The 24,767-nt window shown below is 30.4% G+C and overlaps 4 protein-coding genes across 4 annotated transcripts; 3 read left to right on the plus strand and 1 right to left on the minus strand.

The window, feature by feature from the left end:
* Nucleotides 1-6,002: 6,002 nt before the first annotated feature.
* Nucleotides 6,003-8,081, plus strand: HELRODRAFT_180917 (hypothetical protein; the record flags this gene model as incomplete). Its single annotated transcript, XM_009030210.1, has 5 exons — nucleotides 6,003-6,175; nucleotides 6,469-6,683; nucleotides 6,825-6,932; nucleotides 7,509-7,699; nucleotides 7,911-8,081. The coding sequence occupies 5 exons, from the start codon at nucleotides 6,003-6,005 to the stop codon at nucleotides 8,079-8,081; spliced, it is 858 nt and encodes a 285-aa protein (XP_009028458.1).
* Nucleotides 8,082-8,434: 353 nt separating this feature from the next.
* On the plus strand, nucleotides 8,435-8,707 carry HELRODRAFT_153326 (hypothetical protein; the record flags this gene model as incomplete). The annotated part of the gene is made up of 1 exon (XM_009030211.1): nucleotides 8,435-8,707. A coding segment is annotated over one exon (273 nt), but the record flags the coding sequence as incomplete, so codon positions are not given.
* Nucleotides 8,708-11,770: 3,063 nt separating this feature from the next.
* Nucleotides 11,771-14,750, minus strand: HELRODRAFT_88758 (hypothetical protein; the record flags this gene model as incomplete). Its single annotated transcript, XM_009030187.1, has 7 exons — nucleotides 11,771-11,915; nucleotides 12,012-12,222; nucleotides 12,577-12,789; nucleotides 12,865-12,969; nucleotides 13,030-13,185; nucleotides 13,326-13,444; nucleotides 14,671-14,750. 7 exons carry the CDS (start codon nucleotides 14,748-14,750, stop codon nucleotides 11,771-11,773), a joined length of 1,029 nt encoding a protein of 342 aa, XP_009028435.1.
* Nucleotides 14,751-20,453: 5,703 nt separating this feature from the next.
* On the plus strand, nucleotides 20,454-23,749 carry HELRODRAFT_180920 (hypothetical protein; the record flags this gene model as incomplete). Its single annotated transcript, XM_009030212.1, has 5 exons — nucleotides 20,454-20,612; nucleotides 22,048-22,295; nucleotides 22,496-22,754; nucleotides 23,032-23,113; nucleotides 23,361-23,749. The coding sequence occupies 5 exons, from the start codon at nucleotides 20,454-20,456 to the stop codon at nucleotides 23,747-23,749; spliced, it is 1,137 nt and encodes a 378-aa protein (XP_009028460.1).
* Nucleotides 23,750-24,767: the final 1,018 nt, after the last annotated feature.

The raw sequence follows: 24,767 nt of genomic DNA on the forward strand, positions 1-24,767 counted from the left end.
AGAACATTGGCATGGAAATGAATTTGTAATGCGCAGTTGCACATTTAAAAAAATTCTGATGATGTCTATTTTTGAAAACATTACTTATTTTAAATTATCATTCAGACATTGTTTTATCTATCGCGTATATTATATAAATATATATATATATATTTATTTTAATTTATGTATTAATATATTAATATATAAACTTAGATTTATGCGTTTGATTGTGTCGGATTTGTTTTATCAATTTATTTCTTATACAAGAAAAAGTATATTAACAATTTCAGCGCGTTTCACCTTATTCATTCAATATGATATTTTTTAACTTTTTGATCAATACCTTGTTGAATTTTAATTTAGGATAACTTTTAATTTATTGTTTATTTGAATACCTGAATAAACGTTTAAGTTTAGTTAATAAAACTTGTTCATGTCTCAAATGTGTTGTAATGTAAATTAAGAGAAATGAAAAATTATTGCTTAAAAACATAATTTAAACTATCACAAAACTAAATAGCATCTGCATAATACACGACAAATTTTTAAAAGTAAATTTTGTGGCGGTAAGTTAAGTTGACCATGATAATTTTAAATATTTCAAATGTCAGCAATTAAAGCCAGTGTACACTATCAATCAGTCAGTCAGCCAGTCAGTCAGCCAGCCAACCAACCAACCAACCAACACCAACCAACCAACCAACCAACCAACCAACCAACCAACCAACCAACCAACCAACCAACCAACCAACCAACCAATCAATCAATCAATCAATCAATCAATCAATCAATCAATCAATCAATTAGGTTTATACAGCCCAATTTAAAAAAAATTAACTGGGTTCAATCTAAAACTGCAAAACACCCACGAAGAAGCACAAAAAATAAAGAAATTGAAAGAAAATGAAAAAATAAATAAAGAAAGAAAAATATACATAAATATTCAAAGAATAAAACTATTGAAAACATTTAAATAACAAGCACCCTAAACTAGTGAAGTGAATAAAATAATGAGATAATGTACCAAACAAGAAATCCTTTAGTCCAAAAATAAAAAACTCTAATTTATTTTCTAAACTAAATAAAATTAACCAACAATCAATCAACTGTTTACTAAAGTGAAAGCCTGGGCACATGCTTTTTAGAAATATAAAAATTATCGTTGTTTTTGACAGCAGGGCATTTTATACACATGCTGCAAAATTAAAAATCACCCTACTCTAACCTACTATTAATTAACTCTACTAATAACAAATTGCCATACGTTAACGATTCCGCCTGTTTCTCAATTCATATTTTTCAAGTTTTTCTATTTATTTTAACAACAGTTGAGTCAAGAATTTTATTTTCCATTAATCAATCAATGAAAATTTAGTATTTAATGTATGCATTGTTTAAAATGCTCAAAAAAACTCCAGTAAAATAATTAAACCCACATAAAAGAAACAGGAGAAACAGTTTAAAAAAAGCTGGTTAAAAAAGCTGAACAAAGAAAAATCATAAATTGCACTAAAAAATTAGGGGTTAAATTCAAAAACAAATAATCCAAAAAGTGCTATAAATCGAACAAGATCCAAACTGGACTGTGCAAAAATTCGGCTTTGGCGGAAATTCAGTTATTTCATCAAATCCGGCTATTTTTCAAATCCGAGTTTGGACAAAAATTGGGCCGGATTTTGGATTTTTTTCAAATTTGTAACTTAAGTTTGGATATATATTTTTTGTGCGTATATTTGTACCTATGCATGTATTTTCGCTTATACACATAGTATACACGCTTATACACATTTATTTGCGAGAATGTATTGATTAATAGACACATTAGATATAAATCATTAAAAATGCATTGAATCTAATGTATTGCGCTGTATACATGCAAAATAAAAAGCGAGAAGAATTTCGATTGCATCGCTTGGACCACCTGATTGATATGATTACATTAATTACTTTTAAATCGATAAAAAGGTATCAATTAAATTTTTATTGAGTAAAAGTTAATTTTTTCCGTTAATTTCGATGTGATATAAATCTTATGTATCAGTTTTCCCGGTAGAAGCTCCATGTCTCACTTTGTTATTACGCGATGGCCTGGTTCGAATGCTGTCGGTTTAAAACTGCGTATGTCGTGTGATATCGATAGTACAAGTCAAGGATCAAAACATGCATGAGCATTTGAAACTTTTGACAAATTTTGAGCAGTTCTTACCCGGAAAAAATTTTGCTCAACCTTAGTATATCAAAGTATGAAATAAATGAGGACTCTGTTCTTCTGTCTAAAATAAAATTTATCGAAATTCTCAAGCATTTTTAAAAATATTAAACCGTCATTATAATAGCACAAGTTGGTTATCATATACATAATTATATTTTTTAAAACATAAATACTAAACAATATTTCAGCGTCGTTGCAATTTAACTTTTCAACACACATTAATTATTTAGGAATTGTTAAATGTTGATTTGCTTGCGTCAATTGTGACGAGTATCTATGATAAACGAGCTTCCCACAAATTAAGCAATAAATAACGCTCAGAGTGATGATTAAATCCATCCACTTGTTGGCTTAAAGTGGGGGACAATTTTTATTGCCAACGCAAATTTTTAATAAATAATTTCAAGTAGTAATTTTATTGAAGTCGAAAATTCGAACGGTACAATGAACTTGATTTTAAGTGTAATTGGACGCGTCTATTCATTTCGTAATTGACATTTTTTTAAATTAAATTTTTTTTAATGTATACCAACGCAAAATAAATATTATTAATAAATATTACATTATTATTTTATACTATTTTTCGATCAAATTTTAAAACATTGTTAAACTTTGAAATAAAATGTTTAAGTTTAAAAATTGTAACAAATTGTCTGATTTATTTCATATGCAAATAAAATAAAATCAATATGTTCTTTACTGTGGAAATAAAAAACTAATATATTGCGAATAATTTATGGCAGTTGATAAATTTTTAATTGACTTGACTAGTTTTTAAGTTTTTTAGAATAGAAGAACCTTTCAAAATAATTTTTTTAATTTTAAATTGCTAAAGAATTTTTTTTATAATTGGTCGCATTCTAAATAATTTCTTTTATAAATATTTATTGTATGTAATAAAATGTATTCACCGTTCTACGAACATCCACTTGTGAATCATTTTAATTAACGTTATTCATCTTATATTTCAAGATAGGGTTGAAAACTGTAGGTAGGTACTTGAGTCTACAAGAATTGAATTTTGATGATTGAAGGATATTAAGAAAGCCTATATAAAGAAGCTTATGCCATCACAGTTAAAATTACTAGATTCTAAAGACTTGACTGTAGGAAAATGATGCAGGTTGATTGTCACTAATGTTTAGTAAATTTTCTTCAAGCTATCACTGGCAATGTTTATTCAGATACCGTTTTTCAAATACCTACAATTTAATGTCTTCTAAAACCTACTTATCATTGATTCCATGATATTATCAAACTAACAAACTTACAACGAAATTTTATTAACTTTGTTTTATCATCCACTTATTTAAAGAGAAATATGGCAAATTTTTTCTAGGTCAGCCCACAGACTCGAAATCTTATATGTGATCCTGATATTTTTCAAGTTTGGAATAATACAAGCAAGTCAGTTCATTATTTACTTATTTTTTATGCACTAGATAATAACTATAAAGAAATTTAAAAAAATATATATTTTCCAGGCAATGGTTTAGAAAATTCGCAAAATTACCCGAGATATAACTGCGTAAACAAAATTCCATGCACTGTAGAGAACGCACAGCAGGGTAAGTATTATTTTGCCCATGATGACGAAGAAAAGTTTGTACAATAAGACCAGTTTCAAAACTGCTTTGAAAAAAATTGTCCTAATGGAACAATTTGGCAACCAGCAATTATCACCTGTGTGAGAGATACAAGAAGGCCTACCACCACAACCCAAATGCCAACATCAGAAGTGGAAAAGACATCTATCGGTGCACCTAAAGTAACAACTAAAATTGAAATAGAAATCACAATCATACAGACGAACCAGAGAAAACAACCTTTTTAATGGAGACTCAAAAAATAACTATTTTGATACCAAAAACCACCACAACAAAAAAACCTTTTTTTACACGCAAAATCACGACCAAAAAACCTGTTCTTACAAAATGGACTACACGGAGGCCTGTTTTCACCTACAAAACTACGAAACGACCTTGTTTCCCTAATATAAATTCGAGAAGACCAATCTTCCCGGTCAAAACAACAACAAGAAGACCATTTTTTCCCTACAAAACTACAAAAAGACCATTCTTTCCTGTCAAAACCACAACAAGAAAATATTATTTTCCATACAAAATAACAACGAAGAAATATTCCTTTACCCTGAGACCAAAAATAAGAAAACCTTTTTGGGATTATGTTATTCCAAAGGCCTAAACAACACAAAAAGTTATGGTTTACAACTTTGGAAAACATTCCAATGTTAAACATTCCATTTTTAATGTATTTTAAAAGTTTTTTTAAAAGTTTAACAAAACTATGCAATTTTACTTTGAAATTCAATATACAAGGGTTAAAAACTGAAATTATTTGATTAACTTATATTTGAAATATTTGGTAACTCTATAAGAAAAATTAACACGTTGTGTTTTGGAATTTTTTTCTTTTAAAAAATGGTAACGAGATCGCACACCGTAATAAGCATTTTTATTAGCTCTTTAATTGTTTAGCTGTTGTTGGCCCGAGTAACACACGATATCAGCAAATAGACGGTGTAGCAAACTTCTGTGTTGGATATATCGAAGAATTGTTGTTTAAAGAAGAACCAGATCTAAAACCTAATATATATTGCCGATATGTTGACGATATATTTGTTACATATGAAGATGATGATCAAATAGCAAAACTTCTACAACGACTAAACTCGTCAAAATGAAAGTTTACAATGGAAAAATCAATAGACAATAAACTACCATTCCTAGACGTACTAATACAAAATGTGCAAAATGAATTTAAAACCTCAGTATACACCAAAGCAACAAACAAAGGCAATAGCAATAATGATCATTGTCAAACATGTCCAGAGATTTTTGCCTTTGTAAACCGAGCCAACACTCACTCTTCTGATATAGAAAGCAGGAGAACAGAACTAGATAGAATCACTAAACTACTCATTAATAATGGATATAAAAATTCCACGGTCCAGAAAATAATAGAAAGCAAAAAACAAAAAATCAGCAACAACAACAATGCAGCCAACAATAGTAACAAAAATAACATAGTAATATATTATAAGAAAAACATGTCAACCGCTTTCGAACAGTGGCACAACAGGCACCGGCCTGGGGCGGCAAATTTTGGGGGGCGGCAAATTTTGAAAACTAGCTATTTAAAAATGTTCAAGTTGAATAAAAATAATTATTGAAATTGATACTTTACTCAAAAATTATGGTGTTCAAGTTTATATAATTTAAAACTTTAAAAAATCGATTAACAGTTGCCGTTCGTTCTAATAATATATTTAAAATACATGTATCAGAACATATAGCCGAGATGACTACAAGTGGCGCTAAATTGTAACAATATGTACAATTACCTTTTTTTTCCATGGTCACGTTTTTCACAATAACTGTGTACACAGCTACAAAAATTTGAACGCAGTTAATTATGTTAACTATTCACTAATAATGACCCAACAAACTCAAACATAACGGCAACAATGAAAAACGTAAAACTAAATAATTTCTAGCGATCAAAAAAAGTTACTTTACTATTTTACAAAAGTTTTTGTTAATGAGTTTGATGAGCTTGTATTATGATTTATTTGATTACTAAACGTTAATTATTAATCTAAAGATAAAGGTACAACTTATAAGTAAAGTAAAGGTACGTAGTATATGTGGGCGATAATATTTTCTTTCCAATATATGTAATTTTAATTATGTGGTTCGATCATTGAATTAGATAGACCCTTTTTTAAATTCGCCTTCTTGTCTTGTCGTGTTAAGGCCATATTTGTAGTTTCATAAAAAGAGCTAAAATGAGCGATGGTAAAAAAAGATTAAGTGGGAGTCAATATGCAAAATTGCGAAAAGACAAAGAATTGAAAAACAATACGGACTTGGATAGAACGAAGAAAATCAACAAGTTTTTTCAGTCGGCGGTCAGTGGAAGTGGAGATCAATTGGAAGAACGAAATGATACTGAAGATAAGTTAGTCGATGTGTTTTTCATTAGTGCAAGACATTTCTTTGAAAATATTGTTTTTAAAAATTGATTTGGCTAAAATTTCGCATACAAATAATATTGCTGTCTATCTATAGGACCAGTTTAGCATGTAACAAAGAGAGATCATTCGCGGTTGAAGAATCTAAGACAGAGACAAATGATAAATCAAATGTCTCAGATGATGATGGGTTTGTTTGTCTTTTTTAAAAATCTAAATAAGAATTAATGAAACATTTTGGTTAAATTACTTCACCTAAATAAATATCTTTCTTGTACAGGGCCTCCATGGAGATATTAACAAAATTGTCTGATGAATGTCTCTCAGAAAATGTGGAGCAATGTTTCCGTTTATTTGATGACCCTGCTTTATGGCAAGTAAATAATGAGATGCGCGATTTTGTGGCCAAATATGGCTTCAAGCGAAATGAAAATATGGACTTTAGTAAATCCAAAAAGAAGTACAGTGATGACAAAATACGCAGCCTCACACAAAGTATGTTTGACTATACTCTTATTAACGGAGAAAAAATGTCGCGAGAATGGCTTGTTTATTCAGAAAGCACTGGAGCTGTATTTTGTGAAATTTGTGTTTTGTTTTTAAAGAAATCGAATGTACAAACAAAATTAACATCAGAAGGTTTTAATGATTGGAAGAATGCTTATAATGCGCTGAAGGAACATGAAAATTCATTATCTCATAGAGACTGCGTACATGCCTGCAAAACGAGAGGTCGTGCTATAGGTCAAATAAACTCGCAGTTAAATGATCAATTGGAAACTGAGATAAATTAATGGAAATCGACTCTTGTTCGCGTGGTAGAAATTGTAAAGACATTGGTTTCAAGAGGACTACCTTTGCGTGGACACGTTGAAAAATTTGGAAATTCTGAAAGTGGGAACTACATGATGCTGCTTGAACTTATTGCTAAATTTGATTCTTTTATGGCGCATCATATAGAAAGATTTGGCAAACGTGGCAAAGGTAATACATCTTATCTGTCATCAACAACTGTAGAAGAGTTCGTAGCAATATTAACAAATGCTGTACAAGACGAACTCGTCTACCAAATCAAAATTAGCAAATATTTTTTAATAATTGTTGATTCAACGCCTGACATAGCAAAAGTTAATCAACTTTCCGTTGTAATCAGATATGTTCAAAAAAGCGGAACGCCTTACGAAGCGTTTTCAGCGTTTCTACCAAACACTGACCACAAATCGCAAGAAATATTTAACGCTGTAATTTGTTTTTTACAATCACACAACCTGGATTTTCAAAACTGTCGCGGACAATCTTACGACAACACTTCAAACATAGCTGGCAAGTATTCAGGACTTCAGGCGCAAATCAAGGAAGTCAATCATCAAGTTGCATTTATACCATGCTCAGCTCACTCACTTAACCTTGTTGGCACAAATGCAGCTGAATCCTGTGCAGAAGCTTGCAATTTTTTTTGGTTGATCCAACATGTTTACAACTTTTTCAGTGCTTCTACTGCCAGGTGGGAAGTTGTCCAAAACCACACACAGTTTTACTTAATTTGATAAGTCCACTACCCGGTGGTCTGCTCGCGACGACGCAGTTAGAGCATTGAAATATGGATGAAATCAGGTTATTGAATCACTACAATTTTTAGAAAAAGATTCAAACCAGAAACTCGTGCTGAGGCTAGAGGAATTATTTCTAATTTGAGTTTTCTTGAAACCGGAATTATGGTAGAATTGTGGGGGTTTTGTTTTAGAATGTCTGAACAAGTCTAACGTCAAACTTCAAAAAGTAGACATTGATCTATCGACTGTAATCGAAAATTACGACTCACTTTTAACGTTGTTCGAATCACTCAGAGAAAGATTTGAGGATTATGAAAAAAAGGAAAAGTCCTGTCTTTAGTTGATGACTACAAGGTACCGCCATTAAGAAAACGGAAACGGCATTACGACGAATCAGTTGACAATAAAACAGAATTTACCACTCGAGAAAATTTTCGTGTAAACATATTTTTGGTAATTGTGGATAACTTAAATTCTGAAATGAACAAGAGACGAAACGCTTATGTAGAAATTAATGAAAACTTCAAAGCAATAGTACAGTTCAAAACATTGTCAATGGGTGAGTTAGAGATTGCAGCGGATGGATTAAGATCTTTATTTCCAAACGATCTAGACGACACCTTAAATATTGAACTGTTGCATTTAAAGTCTCATTTGGCTACCTTAGACCGAAGTGCAGTTCCACACACTCCAATTGATTTGTGTAAATGGATAAGATTGAACGACTTGCAATGTGTATATTCAAATGTAGACATTGCACTTCGGATGTACACTTGTACTCCTGCTACAAACTGCTCGGCCGAGCGATCTTTTTCTTGTTTAAAGCGCGTTAAAAACTATTTGCGTTCGACAATGTCCGAAGAAAGGTTAAATTATCTTGCAATTCAATGCATCGAAAAAACAATTTTGCAAGATTTAGACATTAATTTCGTTATTGATGAATTAGCGCGCAGGAAGGCACGTCGTAAAGTTTTGAAATAACTATTATAAACTGCAATGAAAGAAAATTTATTTTTTAAAATTGATAATATTACGTTACATGAATATTATTAAAGAATGTACTTAATAAAAATGTTTTAAAAATATTGCGTTTATATGAATTTAATTTCTAAATTCATTATAAAATTTAAAATTGGGGCGGCAAACCACGTGTGCCTCTAGGCGGCAAAAAGGTTAATCCGCCACTGCTTTCGAACAGGAGGAAAAAATCATGAAAAGAATCATAAAAGATAACGTCCAAGCAACCAACAAAAGCGATAGTATTAAACTACGAATATACTACCCAAACCAAAGAACGTCATCTCTTTCGGTGAAAAACAACTGCACTAGTAAACAAGAATCGATAATGGATCATATCCATCTGATATATTTGTTCAAATGTAATATTGGTGAATGTGGGCACCATAATTTTGAATAGATTGGTATGATGACGACCAAGTTATCAAGAAGACTCACCATGCATCTGGACACAAACACAACATATCAATTTGAACACCGAAGATGGTATAGGAATACCGAAAAAAAGCTTGAAAAATCGAAAAGTTAAATTGGAAGTTAACTAACGCCGAATATGCTGTGATTATTATCAATAACTGCCTTTCTGACAGTCTTAATCCAATATATGTAGGTATATATATTTTTATTTTCCGTATTGCGCAACAATGCGGAAAATGCGGTGATATTTTTTAATAACTGTACATACGACAGTCTGAACCCATATATATATATATATATATATATATATATATATATATATATATATATATATACTTTTATATTATTGATAAAATCACATGTTCAGTGTTAGATGGTTTTTCGATTTTTCTAACGGTACATCGTTAATCATTTTAAGTTTCAAACGGATACAAGATCTACTACACTCTTCCTTGGCTCAGAGGAATCAACAACACACAAACAGCGTATGTGAGTCACACACGAAGCGTAAGATAGGCAGTGGTGGTTATTATTACAGTAATACTCCTCCCGAACGACCTCCTCATTTACGACTCTTTATCATTCCCGACCGTTCCGTTTCTGACGGATTGTTTTCAAATTAAGCGTCACTCCCGATCTACGACCTCCTCCAAATCCCAACCAACGACCTTAAAAAACACAAAAATTATCATTAAAACGTAAAACTTACGGTTTTTGCAAAATTTTCCAAGTGTTTTTTGAAATGTGGATTCAGGATATCGACAACTGATGTCATCGAAGGTAATCATTTTCTGGTTTTATGTTTGTTTTAATTTTTTTAGTTTTTGTTTTCAAATGTAATTGGGAAACGTTTATTTTTCTTTAAACCCCATTTCAACTTCCTAAGCAAAAAATATTGAATATGTAAACAATAATTTTCGGATGATGTAGCACAAATTGAAGTAGAAAAAGAGACGCCGCAAATGAAGTCAAGCTCCTCAATGGCATGACATTAGAAGAGTTTGCTGCAGTAGATGACAAAGTCCCAACCTGTGCTGAAACAGAGGAAGATAACTTGGATATTCAGCCTGAAAAAAGATCCACAAAAGGTTAAAGGTCAATTACACTCTTCCAAAGTTCAGAGGATTCAACAACACGCCACAAACATCGTATATAAATACATGCTAAACGATGCATCACACAGGAAGCATGTGATAGGCGAGAATCTTTTTGTCATATACGAACCCGGTTACTGCGAAACAGCGGCAGGCGACCTTAACCACTAGGCCATTACCCACAAAAAGATGGAAATGATGAAATAATTGAACCAGTGATTTCTTATACTGCTGCTGCAAAAACTACTCAACAATTGATTCATTTTGCACTGTCTCGTGAATTTCAAGGCATTCCAGAACTTTTGGAAAATTTTCATGGTCAAATTCAAACAAAACATGTTAGAAAAAAGTCATCAGTTGTTCAATCTCCACTTCATTTCCTCACAAAATAAATTAAATTTTTGAGTTTATCAATACAACATAGTTTTTCTAAATTTATATATTGTATGAATATAATACAATGCAGTGTACACTTACTAATAAAAAATAATGTATACATCTTGAGCACCTTTTTTTTATTTGGTTGTAAATATGCTTTCTCCCATTTAAGACCCCTCCCTTTTAAGACCTAATTTCTATATGACATTTTTTTTAGTTGTTAATAGTACCATGTATTATTATAATTATTAGTTTGTTTGAAAAGCTCTCAGAGGTGCGAACGATTAATGCAGTACAATGCATAGTACTTTACTAAAGCAATGCAATGAATGGAAATAAAAAAAACATTGGCACGGGTAAGCTTGGATAATCATGGGATGGGGCCCGGGGGAACACCGGCCCCCTGTTGTGAATGTTATGGTTAGCGTTGTTTTAACGTGAAAAGTAATTTTTTGAAGTGAAAAAAAAATTGACATTGAGTTGGCCAAAAAGTTGGCCTCCCCGTGAACACTGAAAAATTATCGAAAATCACCCCCACGGTCATAAACTTTTATTGTATGAAATTGAACAGTCGTCAACTTTTTCAAAAATTCCGCCACCGATCGTCAAATAATTTTTGAAATCTAGGCCCCTCTGTCAAATTTGTCTAGATCCGCCACTAGTGACAGGCGGGCATCTTTTTGTCATATTCGAACTTGGTCAATGCATATATTGCGGAACAAGACCAGGTGATCTTAAAATCTAGGCCAGCATGCCGCTTCAAAAAACAGAAAGGATCAATAAATCAAAACCAGAGGCAGCATAAAAATCTTTGGCAGGAATTAAAAAAGTGTTTGTTAAGTCAAGTCCAACTTTGTTGTCGTCTTTGTTTGCCAAAGCACTCATTATAAACGTGTAACAATTGGCATTTTTTGGTTTATAAATTGCACTTTTACAGAAATGTTTTTTAATTCAATATTTACTTAATATTACAGTGCATACGAGTATCATCGGTTTCATTACTTTATTATAGTCCTGAGTCCATCAAAATAAATCCAACACAGAGACGTAAAAACAAATTAATAATAAGTTGGATTTTAATATTTTTTTTTAATTTAAACACAAAGCACTACTTTGAAAGCTGTTATGTTTTATTTAAATTTGTGTCACTGTTTGTGTTAAACATGTTTATACTCTTCAATTGAGTCCAAACTTCGGCAGTAGCCCAAAGTCGATTTGAAATTTTTTCGTTATAACGTTTAGAACCTATAAATTCCTCTTCGCAATCACTAAATGAAATTATAAGCCATTTAAAGTTAATAAATGAAACCAAAAATTCAATATAAATTGAGGTAACAGTGTTAAAAATAATTGTGAAAACTTACCAGAAGAGCTTTCCGGAAGACTGTGCACCTAATGACGAGTCAAGGGAACAATATATTACAGTCTGGGTTGCTTGTCTGGCACTTTTGAATAACGTAACAAATAATGGTTTTAACAGGAACCCCGATATATAAGACTTGTGACTTCCAAACTCCCGCCTTAAGCTTGTTTCCGCAAGTCCCGGATTTACAGCAAACACATTAACAGAACTTCCTATAAATAAGAATGAATTAAAAAACTGATCAACATAAATGCAAGTCAACTTTTGTATTGGTGCAATATAATAATGAGAATTATGCTACTTTTCATTAAAGTATACCCCTTGCCACCAAGCTGGGAACAGAGGGTGTGGAACAAGGAGAAAGGGAGATTCAACAGAGTTTACCAGATAAACATCACTAGAAAATATATATTTCAGCTAGATATAAACAGCATGGAATGCATTCAAATTCGACTGGTGTATTTATAATATTAAGTTAAAAATTATTAAAGATAAAACAATTCAAAAGATTGGTTCAATAAATATCTTTTAAAAAATTTCACATCATCAAAACAATTTTTAGTAACCTTTTAGTTTTTTGGCTAAAGAATCTGTAAAAAGTACATTTGCATATGTTGCTATTTTACTAGCATTCTTTGCAGAAAAATTTAATTCAGAATTAAAGTCATCAAAATCAATTCTGGCATCTTTGTAACCAAAGCAAAGCAAATTAACTATCCGACTGGGTTCTGGATTATTTATCATTTTGTTCAAAAGCAAATTAGTCAACAGAAATCGTCCTGTGAAATTTTGTTTGAACAATTTATCATCAGTTTTAATAAACAAAAAGTTTGTTTAAAACTAAATTCAATTACCTAAAAAATTGACCCCAAGTGTCAATTCAAAACCATCAGAAGTGACACTCCTATCTTTACACAAAACACCAGCATTATTAATTAATATGTCAAGTCGGCTTTCTGCTGCATAAGTAATTATGAAAATTGTTGATAGTAAAAAAGAAAAATACAATTATTACATACAATTTTCAAAGCTTTGAACAAATTCTCGTATTGACTGCAATGATGCCAAATCCAATTTTCTGCAGTAAATGTTAACATTGGATGTTGATGCAATTAATTCCTGACTGACTCTAGCACATTTCTCCATATCTCTGCAAGCCATTATGATGCGCCCTCCTACATAAAAAAAAATATTAAAACCTCAGTTCGTGTGTTAGAACAATCCATTCAATTGATAGAAAAAAACAAAGCTTGCTTATATATCTACTTATGTTTTAATTAGCTTTATCAAATACATAATAATAAACTGATCCGACCTCTAATTGCAAGGTCCTCAGCTGTAGATTTTCCAATTCCTGAAGTTGCACCTGTTATTACAACCGTTTTTCCAACCAACTTCTCATGCCCTTCATATTTGTAGCCTCCTGAAGTATCCCTAAAATTGGTTCAACTTATCACTTATCAGTAAACCTTTTTGATTTGAAAACATATTAAATTGCAAGTTATTTTTAACAATTAACATATGCTTGGGTTATTTGTTAGTGATCAATGACAATTTTATTCAAGTCTAATACATACGTGGTTCTATCATGGAAATACCTCTAAGTTTAACTGTTACTATCAATTATATTTATAAGGTGGCAACTTTAAAACATTTTAAGAGCAATATTTCAAGAAAGTGAGTGAAAATAACAATGAATTCACAAAAGGGCAGAAAAAAATCAAATAAATAAAAACCAAAATGACTAATAAGTATTGTATTTTATAAGTTATAATATATGACATTGTATAAGTACTTTCTAAAAATATAAATATAAGACAAGTCTTATACCATTGGAAAGAACATTTAATCTTTAATGCTAAATAAGTCATAACAGTATATCTATTTATATATATTTATATAAATTCTCTGTATGAACTGCAGCAGTACTGAGTTATACAAAATTCTCTAGATAAACTGCAATAGGTGCTGAAGATGATTGAAAAATCAAGATAGGTTCTATACATTCAAGAATGAATTGGAAAATTGTATATTATTCAAATGTTAATAAAATACATATATATATATATATATATATATATATATATATATATTTTTTCAGACAAACTTTTCATGATATGATTTGATTGAAGTGAAACATTCAATCAACTTTTACATTGTTAGCGTCTTATATATATATATATATATATATATATATATATATATATATATATATATACATTATTAACATAACGTGGATTGGTCAAATGGTGTAAGGTTTTATTGTAATAAAAAGTGGAAGCCAACAAAACTTCATAAAAAAATCTCAGTTTTGACAACTTTTTACTTAATAACATAAAAACAAGTACAATTTGAAAAATTGATCTGTTTGTAACAAAAAGAATAATTAATATTTTTCTTAAATAACATTTATTAATAACAGAGAACACCAAAACAGCAAAAGTTTCCTTGAGTAAAGAATTTTTATGAAATATGATTGAAACCATTTCATTTGTTTGTAACAAGAATTTGAAATAAAAATTATTAAATTAAAATATTAATAAAGATAAACCAGTTGTAATTATAAATTATTATAAATATAATTAAATAAACATAAAGTTATAAATAAATAATATTAAATTAAATTAAAATCTTAAAATAAAAAAACTTGATGTCCGCACTTTAAGAGTACATAGAAGCCTACCGCGGTACCCACGGCACTTAGGCCCCAAATATATCTCGGTAACTTTGGTAGCTTCATGGTCTTAATTCCTTCAAATTATTAAATTTGATAAAATAAAACTAACGATAAACAACTTGCAGAATGCCCTAATAAAATTGCAAATTAGACCTCATGCGTCTAAAGTGTATATGAAGTTTCCAACATATCTAAACTTGACCCTTATTGATCTCGCACTCTTGCACATCTTGAACCATTGTTGCCAGTAGAAATTTTAAACTAGAATTGTCCAGTCTTCCTGTTTTACTGAAACAGGAAGTGCGCAAAAGAAATGTTCATATGTAATTTTTTTTAATTTAGTCAATAGTTGTACGCAGATTTTGGCTTTGCACGCTTTTGGCGGATGTGTCACAACATCTGCCATAATTATGCATCGCAAAGGCAAGTTGTTTGAGAAAATTTGCGCAAACAAACAGATGACAAAACATGTTGTAACTCTGCAAAGTCTTGAGTCAACAAAAAAGAATGTATGCATGGTAGGCACAGCATTAGTGGTTGCGACGTATGGAGTGAAAAAAGAAAACAACTTGAAAGATATGCGTTTTGCAGCATGCTCAAAGACATTTGCCGACAGTGACCTGGTGCACTTTAGGTCAAAAGGCCTTGAAACTGACTAACTGGGGCTGACATGTTCAAAATGGTCACTTGATCCCTGTCCAGATGCGACAGAAGCCAGCACCTACTGAACCTATGAAAATTATATGTTGCAACTGCAAAGGCACCCAACTGTGTTCATCTCTGCATTGTACATGCAGAAAAAAAACTTGAAATGCATTACGGCTTTAGTCACTGCCATAGCGCTGAGTGCAGTAATGCAGGAGTACTTATACTACAAGACCAGGACAGCCACTACATTTGTTACTGGATGATGAGTTGGAATATGTTGATGAGAAGATAGTGACAGAAGCTTGTGTGGATTTTGTAATTGATTTTGATGAGAAAAATATAATATAATGCATTTCATGAAACATTTTGTTAACTTTTATTTTTATCGATTAACTAATAAATGGATTGTTTTTTCTTCATCATTATTGAATAAATAGTTGTTGAAACAATTTTTTATTATTGAACTATTCTCTTTTCTGGACAAAAAATGCGATAATGTATTTCTGGGTATGGCGGAGCCAGGTTATTGGAAAAAGAATAGTTCAGATACTGTTTTTTAAAACTTCAAAAGACCATTATATGCGTATGATGTACGCTTGAGTATACATATATATATTATATACATAATCATAATGTGTTTGTGTGTCATGGGATATGGATAGTACAGCCTTTGTAGCATGAAAGTTTAATTACGATTATTTATATCGAATAACATAATAAGCAACTCTGCGTTGATTATAAAAAACTAAAAAAATTTAATAACTTAAATATATATATATATCTAAGTTCATTTTGACAAAGTTAATCTCCATTTTGACAAAGTCAATATTTTCCTATATAAACAGCAGAAAGCACTGATGATGATTCATTCGGAATCGAAATATGGCCTTATTTGCAGCATGAAATCGGAAAATAAGTTTATTTTGAATTTTAATAAACCAAACGTTCACCAAAAAACTTTAGTGAGAAAAATTGAAAAAACGAACTACAAACATATTAACGCCAAACATTTGGTAGAATTTATAGAATATTGTAAAAATTATGGTCTATTACCAACACACACACACACACACACACACACACACACACACACACACACACACACACACACACATATATATATATATATATATATATATATAAAGTCAATATTTCCCTATATATACAGCAAGGAGCACTGATGATGATTCATTCGGAATCAAAATATGGCCTTATTTGCAGAATAAATAAATAAAATAAATAAATATTATATTTTCATGGATTCACTATTAAATCTTAAGGCATGAAAATATTCTTAAACTTGAAAAGCCAAAATAAATAAAATGTTTAAAAAATGAATAAATATTTGTTAATAAACTACAAATATGTAAAATTTGATAAATTTGAGGAATATTTGTTCATGAAAATTTTTCTTCCATAAACGACTTCAAACATATCAGACATTCAGAATTTAGAAACATTTCCTTGAGCATAAGGAGTATATATCTGCGGTTTTCTGCAATTGTTTTCAGGTAAGTGTCTTCGTTTATGATCTCCCCGCTGCAAAAACTGCTATCATAGGGTTGGCAACTTACTGAACATTCCGATCGTAACTTCGATTTGAACTCATCTTGCAGCATTTTTACGATGTGGTACTGTGCATTACTGGGTAGTTTATTGAACTTTTTAACCCAATCTTTTTGATTACCACTATCAACATCACCAACTAGCGCAGCGAGAAGAGTTTAAAACTGTTTGATATCATCGATCACAAATTTTTCAATAATATTCTTCATAAAAATCTAGTTTAAATACAGTCATGTTCATGGATATATATAATCCATGGTCATGGTCATCTATATCCATGGTCATGTCGCAAATAATTTTCTGCGCAAATCATTCCGAGAAGTAAATTCTATGTCCTCAATTGAAAGATTGTGGGCGCGTTCTTTATAGCAATGTAGTATGAACAAAAGGTTTAATCCTAGCTGACTGATTGTTGAACGTACCGGAAGGACGGGAAACGATCCTTCTGAGCTGCATGTTGTCATAGGAATTGTAAGAAATATTCTAATAAGTCGAGAAAGTTTTTTTTAGCATTTCATTCAAACCGTGTCAGTTTTTATCTTTTAAAACGTTGACAATGTCTGTGACTGGGGTAATAGATAAATTTCGTTGCTTACAAATATCGCAAAACATGTTGAAATGTAAATGTAATCTATCTTTTGACACCTTTAGATATAATTCAGCAATATAATTTAAGTGAATGCTGTCAGATGTTGCTGCATGTAAAATTTTTAATTCCAAATTGGCAAGTTTTTTGAAACCATCAGAATTGAATCTAGCGTCAAGTGAAGAAATAGCTGCATCTTCAATCTCTAAATCATTTTTTTTAATAATTGCGAAGTGTCAAATACATGAACGTTTGAGTTACTTTCAGTAAAACGCTTCGGACGATTTCGCTGCCGTGGCAAACTTGGATCTTCAATATTTAATATTTTTGCATCATTAGTGATATTTAACCAAAAAAACGAAAAGTTATCATCGGATTGGTTCAGTTGAAGCGATAACATTAGACTTTCTACCAGTTTCCGTACTTTTGACATAGACAGTGTTGGACATTGCAAAGCTTTCGTCGTAGTTTCCAATTCATATATGAGAACCAAACAGCGCAACACAAAATAATTATGAAAGTCATTTTTGTGAGAAAACCAGCACATTTGGCGCCATATTTATTTCTGACAAAACTTTGATTTTCAAAAAAGTTTAGCAAAAATGTCCAGTTGTTTAACGCGCTCTTGATGCTACATATAATCATAGTCCACCTTGTTGGACATAATGGGCGCAATGATGTAATTGTAGCATTACTTTGTTTAAAAAAGAAAAAAACAAGCTAAACGTTTAGGAGATTATTTAAAAAGCGTTATGGATTGCACCTCTGCACTCTACCATCATAAAAATTGCATCTTGAAATGCCAAACTAATATTGTGGTGGTTGCAATAGACAAATATTTCAGACAAAGTTATTTCTAAGGCTTTGACCTGTACCCCATAATGAGTTCTAGAAACGTTAGATGTTCAGTCATAACATTGTCCTCGGCAATCTCTGATATCAAAATTGAACCTTAGTAAAACATATTTCAAAATTTTGAATAAAGAACAGCGGAGGTGAGACATTTTCATGACTGCTTCGCGCTGGCTGCAAAATTTATCATGGGTTTGGAATTTCTCTAAAGCGTGTTTCCAATTTGAAAAGCCCCATCTATAAAAAGCATGTCACGCTTTGTACTAAATTTAAACAAATTTAGCTTACATTCCTTGCATATTTTGCAAAAGATCTTGTCAATCAATCAATCAATCAATCAATCAATTAGCTTATAAAGCGCTATTTCCGCGATGTTCAACAGCGCTCCTCAATGAATTTTGAAAACAGATGGGTCTTGAGATCCTCTCTGAACTTCGCAAGCGATGGAGAAATAGTTAGAGAAGTAGGCAGAGAGTTCCAGAGAAAAGGACCAGAAAAAGCAAAAGCAGATTTGGCAAAAGAGTGTTTAACACGAGTTAAGAAAAAGCGAGAAGAAGAAGACGATCGTAAACCGGGGCGTTTAGGTTCAATTAATATATCTGATAAGTACTTAGGAAATAATTTAGATTGAGACTTATACATGAACGTGCAAATTTTAAAAATTATTCTATATTTTATAGGTAGCCAGTGCAAGAGAACAAGATATGGAGATATATGAGAAAAGATACGTTGTCGCGTTGTTATTGTCAGTCATAGACTCTAGTCATGAATTCTGAAGTTGTCTTCCAACGGTTTGCTTTGCTGATTTTTTGGGAATGTCATTTTTAATTTTATCACCTAATCTTTTTTCAGCAGAAGTTATATTTGCTGCAATTATAATATCACATTTTTCATAAACAGTGCAGAGGATTCTTTTACATTTACAAGAACCTTTTTTGGAAGTTTTTAAACGAATTTATCCATTATTCAAAAATAAAAACAATAGGACAAATTTACTGAATTTTCGAACTGATTATTTTAGTTTTTAAAAATTAGCCATAATTTATTCATATTATTTAAATTATATAATTATTTATTAGGTATCAAAAGCAACAGAAAGCAACAAAAGTAGTAAATAGTTTGAAGTTCTTGTTCAATTTATGTTTTTCCAAACTGTTATTTTTGTGCCTCAAATCGTGACATTTTCAATCCTAACTCTAAATAAAAATAATCGTAACCAATGTAGCAATTTTTAAACAATATTTTTGATTTAAAAAAATTGTCAGTTTTTAATAAATCTTTATTTTAAATTTAACTAAATTTGTAAATATTAATGAATATTTAAAGCACATAAATGCAATGATTTTTCAAATAATACTTGTGATCAAAATCTTACAAAAATATTTGTAAAGTGTAAAAAAGTGGGTTCATTGTTAGCTCATTTAGTCGTGTTTTTTAAATATAGCCTACTTTCTGAACTACAAAATGTGTTCCATCTTTGAAAAGGAAACAATCAAAAACAATGAAAAATCTAGATTTAAGTTTTACTTAAAGGATTGATTGTAGAATCAGGAAGACCATAGTAGAATGTTTTCCATTAATCCTAGATAAAACTAATGAAGAAACAAATAGAAGAAGAGTATGATCGTCAAGATGAAGCAAAAGTTTTTTTTTATTCTACGCAGATGAAGGTAAGGGCTTTTAGCGACCCTATTAATCTGCTTGAAACTAAGATAAAGCCAAGACTACGAAACTTATGAGAAGCATCAAGAGTTTTAGAATCAGGTAAGATGATAGAAGAGTAATAAACAATATAAATGTAGTAAAACTTATTAATTCAAACATAAAAGGATTACTCTGTCACCTTATGGTCACCTTTACGACATAACATTACACCAGGCAAAAAGTTTTGAAGTTTTTTTTATAATTTGATAATTTGATGCTGAAGTATGCAAATTCATAAAATTAAAAAATAAGAATTAGATAAAATTTAAAAACAAGTGAAAATTATTATTGAACTTACAAAATTACGGAACTTGTAAATTTAGATGAAACTAATTAATAACACCAGATTCGCATTATGGGATTTGACAGATTATAATGTCGGTGGAATTTGATAGTTCTTTGAATAAACAATGGATCTATTAAATTACAGAAGGGAGATAAAGGATTATATAGAGATTTCTTTAAAAAAAAGTTTTCTCGGCAACGTAAAGTTAGTTAAATGCACGTCGTCTGAAGTATTTGTCACCGATTACATAGCTTACAATAGTGAAATCGTAAACAATGTTGAGGTATGTGAATTAAATTTTCCATAATTTAATTTTAATTACTTGAAAAAAATTAAATTTAAATTTAAAAAAAAAGTAATGCTAAAGCTAATGTGACTGCCTTCTACTCTTCATCACCATGCATTTTTTATTTTTTATAATTTTAACAAAGCATTGAAATGATGCAGCGCGGAGCTGCTTACATGTTTTTCCCATTTAAAAATTAAAAACTTATTAAACTTCTGAGCCACGGTTGTCAATTGACATGATATATATTTAGTTTAGATTTACTTTATATTTTTAGTTAGATTTATTTTTATTTAGAGGATCTTCACTAGCATCCCTATATTTTTTATTATCACCAATTTCATTGCTATCACTAAATCATTGTCATCATTCAATCCTCGTTTATTTTACAGTCTCCATCTGTTATGGGTCGGAGTATATATCATTGTCATTATTAATTATTGTTATATACGTTTAAATTTTTTTTATGACTCTGTGTTTGTTAAATTAATTAATTAATTATTTAGAGTATTTTGTTGAATTTCTGATAGTGATAGGGCTACTGTATTGTCAACATTATAGAAAAAAACAACAATTTATTGTTATTCACATACAAAATATGTTGCATAAAAAGAAATTGAAAAAGACAAAAATTCTTTAAATCATAAATCCTTCCCCTTAAACTCCACGTAAAGCACTAGTGATGAAAACTATTGGAAAAGATGCAAAAAAACAGGCAATTGCCAATTAAAAATGACCAGAAAATTGAGAAAAACGAAGTAAAAAAAGCTTGCATAACAATTAGAATTAGTTGATGACGCTTTAAAAATATTTATAAGTTAATTTAAAAAGTGAAATAGAATAATAACCAATGATTAAATGTATTAATTAAAATAACAAGAAAAATATGAATAGTCAAAAAAAGATATGAAAAAATTAAATATAATGATTAAAATAAATTGTTGGAACAAAATTAAGCATTTAAAAAATGAAATAAAAGTGAACGATAGTAATAGATAATTCAAATTTTAAACAATTGCTGACTTATTTATATTCATGCAAATGTAACATTAACTTATTTTTTATAAAAACATATCTACATTTTGGTTTTATTAAAAACTAATTTTTAAATTGGTGTAGAGATCAGATGGAACACAAGTAATGTGTAATGTTTTGTCATTTCCCAATTATAAATACATTAGATAGATTCATATTTTTGACAAAACCAAGTTAAATTTTTTATTCTACCGAAATTTTTTATAGAAATTGAAAAATTTGTTTATCAGTTTTTTAGAAATAAAATCTCTTCTAACAACATTCTTTGCTGATCAATAATAAAATATTTTTAACTTTATTGATTTGGTCTTTTTGCAGCCAAGTATAACAAATTTTCATTGATTGTTTCATGAAATAATGATTAATCTTTTCCTTGTTCATGTTTTTACAAATCTAGAGCAACTTTGTTGAATCCGTAAAGAGGATCAACGACAAATATCACATAACATTGAAAAAGGGTGAAGTTTTCAGAGTTTTATTTTCAGCGCCTCCAGTTGAAGAGTATGATGAGTTAGAGGTGCAACAAAAGAGAAACTGCTCCGTCATTGTCAACTCCTCCCTCCACGTCAGTCAGCATTTTGATTTGAAGGCACTAAGACACCTTGTCGTCAAAAATTTCATTGTAAAATTATTAGAATATAATGGGTTAATTAATTTTCGGATAATTTTAACAATTTTATAAATTCACAATTATTATTTTTATTAATTTTTTTCATAATTAAATCAAGTGACAGAGTTAAAATGTTTTCTTACAAGTTTACATTTTTTAATTGCTCAACATTTTTTCAGTTTTTTTAAATGGTTTTTTGAAGCCCAAGTTGTTGAACATAATATTTATGCAACAGCTTCGATGTCTTCACAACTGGAAGTTTCCCAAATAATGATCATTTGAGGAACTTGAAAAATTCCTTTTCCGGTTGTGACTCCAATGATTCGAAGATAGATGTTTCCAATTCTGAAAGAATTTGTGACTATGCAGGCGATATTATGGATGTTCTGAAAAGAAACCAGTTTTCAGAACTTTTGGATGATGGATGCCTAAAAATAAATTTGAAGGATTATATTGACAGTTCAAATATGTCACATCGATATTCTTCCAATGTTGTAAGCTTAACAAGTAATATTATGAATATTCCTTCAATTAACTTCAATATTTTTCCAACTTCATTTATTTAATTTTTGCTCTTCTAGTCATATAATTTAATGCCAATGATATTGCCATGAAAGTTAAACAAGTTCCTGATGTTAAATAAATAAATGAATTAAAAAATCAATAAATAAATAAAAAGGCAATTTTTTTATACTGTAATGTGAAAAATTTTCACTTCGGTGTAATGGTGTTAAGTTTTGTGCAATTTTCTGTTTTGTTTTTTGTTATAAGTGTAGTCACTCATTTGATTCAGTTCCTCCTCTACCCTCCATAAGTTTGCATCAAGTTCAGTTGCTGTCTGACAAAGTGAAAGGTCTGTTTAGACTAAGTTACTTGTATGCATTAATTTTATGTGCCTGTGTGCTTCTGCTTATTATATTTATAGATCGTTTTATTTATCTCTATTTTTCTATGGCTTCTTTTTATGCTGTTTCTAAATTTTTTTCATATTCAAGGTTTTTTATGTTCAGGCAACACAATTTCTTTGTCCTAATTTAAATAGATGGTAGTCTGTTATATTTTTTTTTAAATTCCACGTTTGATTACAAATTCACATAAAGGTGTCCAGAAGTCCCACGATGAAACAAATGAAAAAGACTGCCCCTCTCGCATGACATTGCAGTGCATTCACATAGTCGACACCGATCATTACCTTCAACAGCAGATGGATGACGTCTTGTGGACAATGGTGGATGAAACATGCAAACACATTCATCAGGTTCGATACTGCTTTGTCTGGTTTCTCATTGGTGCAAGCATTTATTTAATTTCAGTATACTGTTCTTCATTTGTGGAAACATTTAATGTCTGGAAATTTTTATCATACCCAAGGTTCATCTCCTGTATGGCAATGTACGCAATAGAATGGGAACTTCAATTGAGGAGAGGTGAGAGTTGTCCGATTGAAATCCTAACGACTAAAAGACTAACAATCTTCAATAATAAATAAAACACCACGAGCTAACGAAATGATTTGTGCGGGCTTTATAAGAAACTGCGATAACCATTCTGATAGGTGTTCGAGCTGCTGATTAGTCCCTGGTAAGGACGAAACACGTGTCCAGCCTATCCAAACGATTACTATTCTTTTCTTCTCCCGTCCACTGCTCTTCCTGATTCGGAGTTGACAAGCTGTTTTATTATTCCGTCAGCTTTATTAAAATTTATTCTTTCACTGTCCATATTAGTTGTTGGTTTTAATTATTAAAATGTTTCTCTGCTGGTATACATATAAAAAATTTTCAGAATAAATTTATAAATATAAAATTAATACTTAATTTTACTTTTTGTTTTCTTGTTAGATTGGGCTCAGAAGTTTATTTGTTTGAATTCGTTCATGTGAAATATTAATTTTTCTCTAATGAAATAGGATTGTTGAATTGAAAGAATGACTTTCAAATCACCTCACGATATGTAGTGTTTTCAAAAAATTGTTTGTTAAAAAAAATTTTTAACGTTCCTTGAATCCTAAGCTAATCCTAATCCTAAATCACTCTTCCAATCAATCTAAAAATGCCATGCATCTTATATTATGTACAGTACATGAAAGTCACATTTAAGTAATATTTGTTCCTTGATACTCTTAGGAAGTGTATATGTCTGCAACTTTTCCTGTATTTATGCAAACGTTCATTAAATGTCGGCAAACCTTTTGTTACCTAATAAGACAAAACAATCTTATTTGGGTGCATCCTTTCAGCATCTTTATGAATATTTATTTGGTCCGGATATTATTGGAGTGGAAGTGGTCTACATAATGGCGAAAGGATTTACGAACAATTGCACTGCAAACATGTAAACAGTTTCTGATTACACGCTTAATTTTGAAATGTTTTTCTTACAATTATTTCCTTTTTAACATTCTTGGAGGTATCAACGACAACACACACAAACACACAGGGTATATGTAAATATGCATTGGACACATTGTATGTGATCGGCAGGCGAGAATTTCTTAACATTCGAAC

The sequence above is a fragment of the Helobdella robusta genome (genome assembly GCF_000326865.2).
Source record: "Helobdella robusta unplaced genomic scaffold HELROscaffold_66, whole genome shotgun sequence".
NCBI classification, from domain to species: Eukaryota; Metazoa; Annelida; class Clitellata; order Rhynchobdellida; family Glossiphoniidae; genus Helobdella; species Helobdella robusta.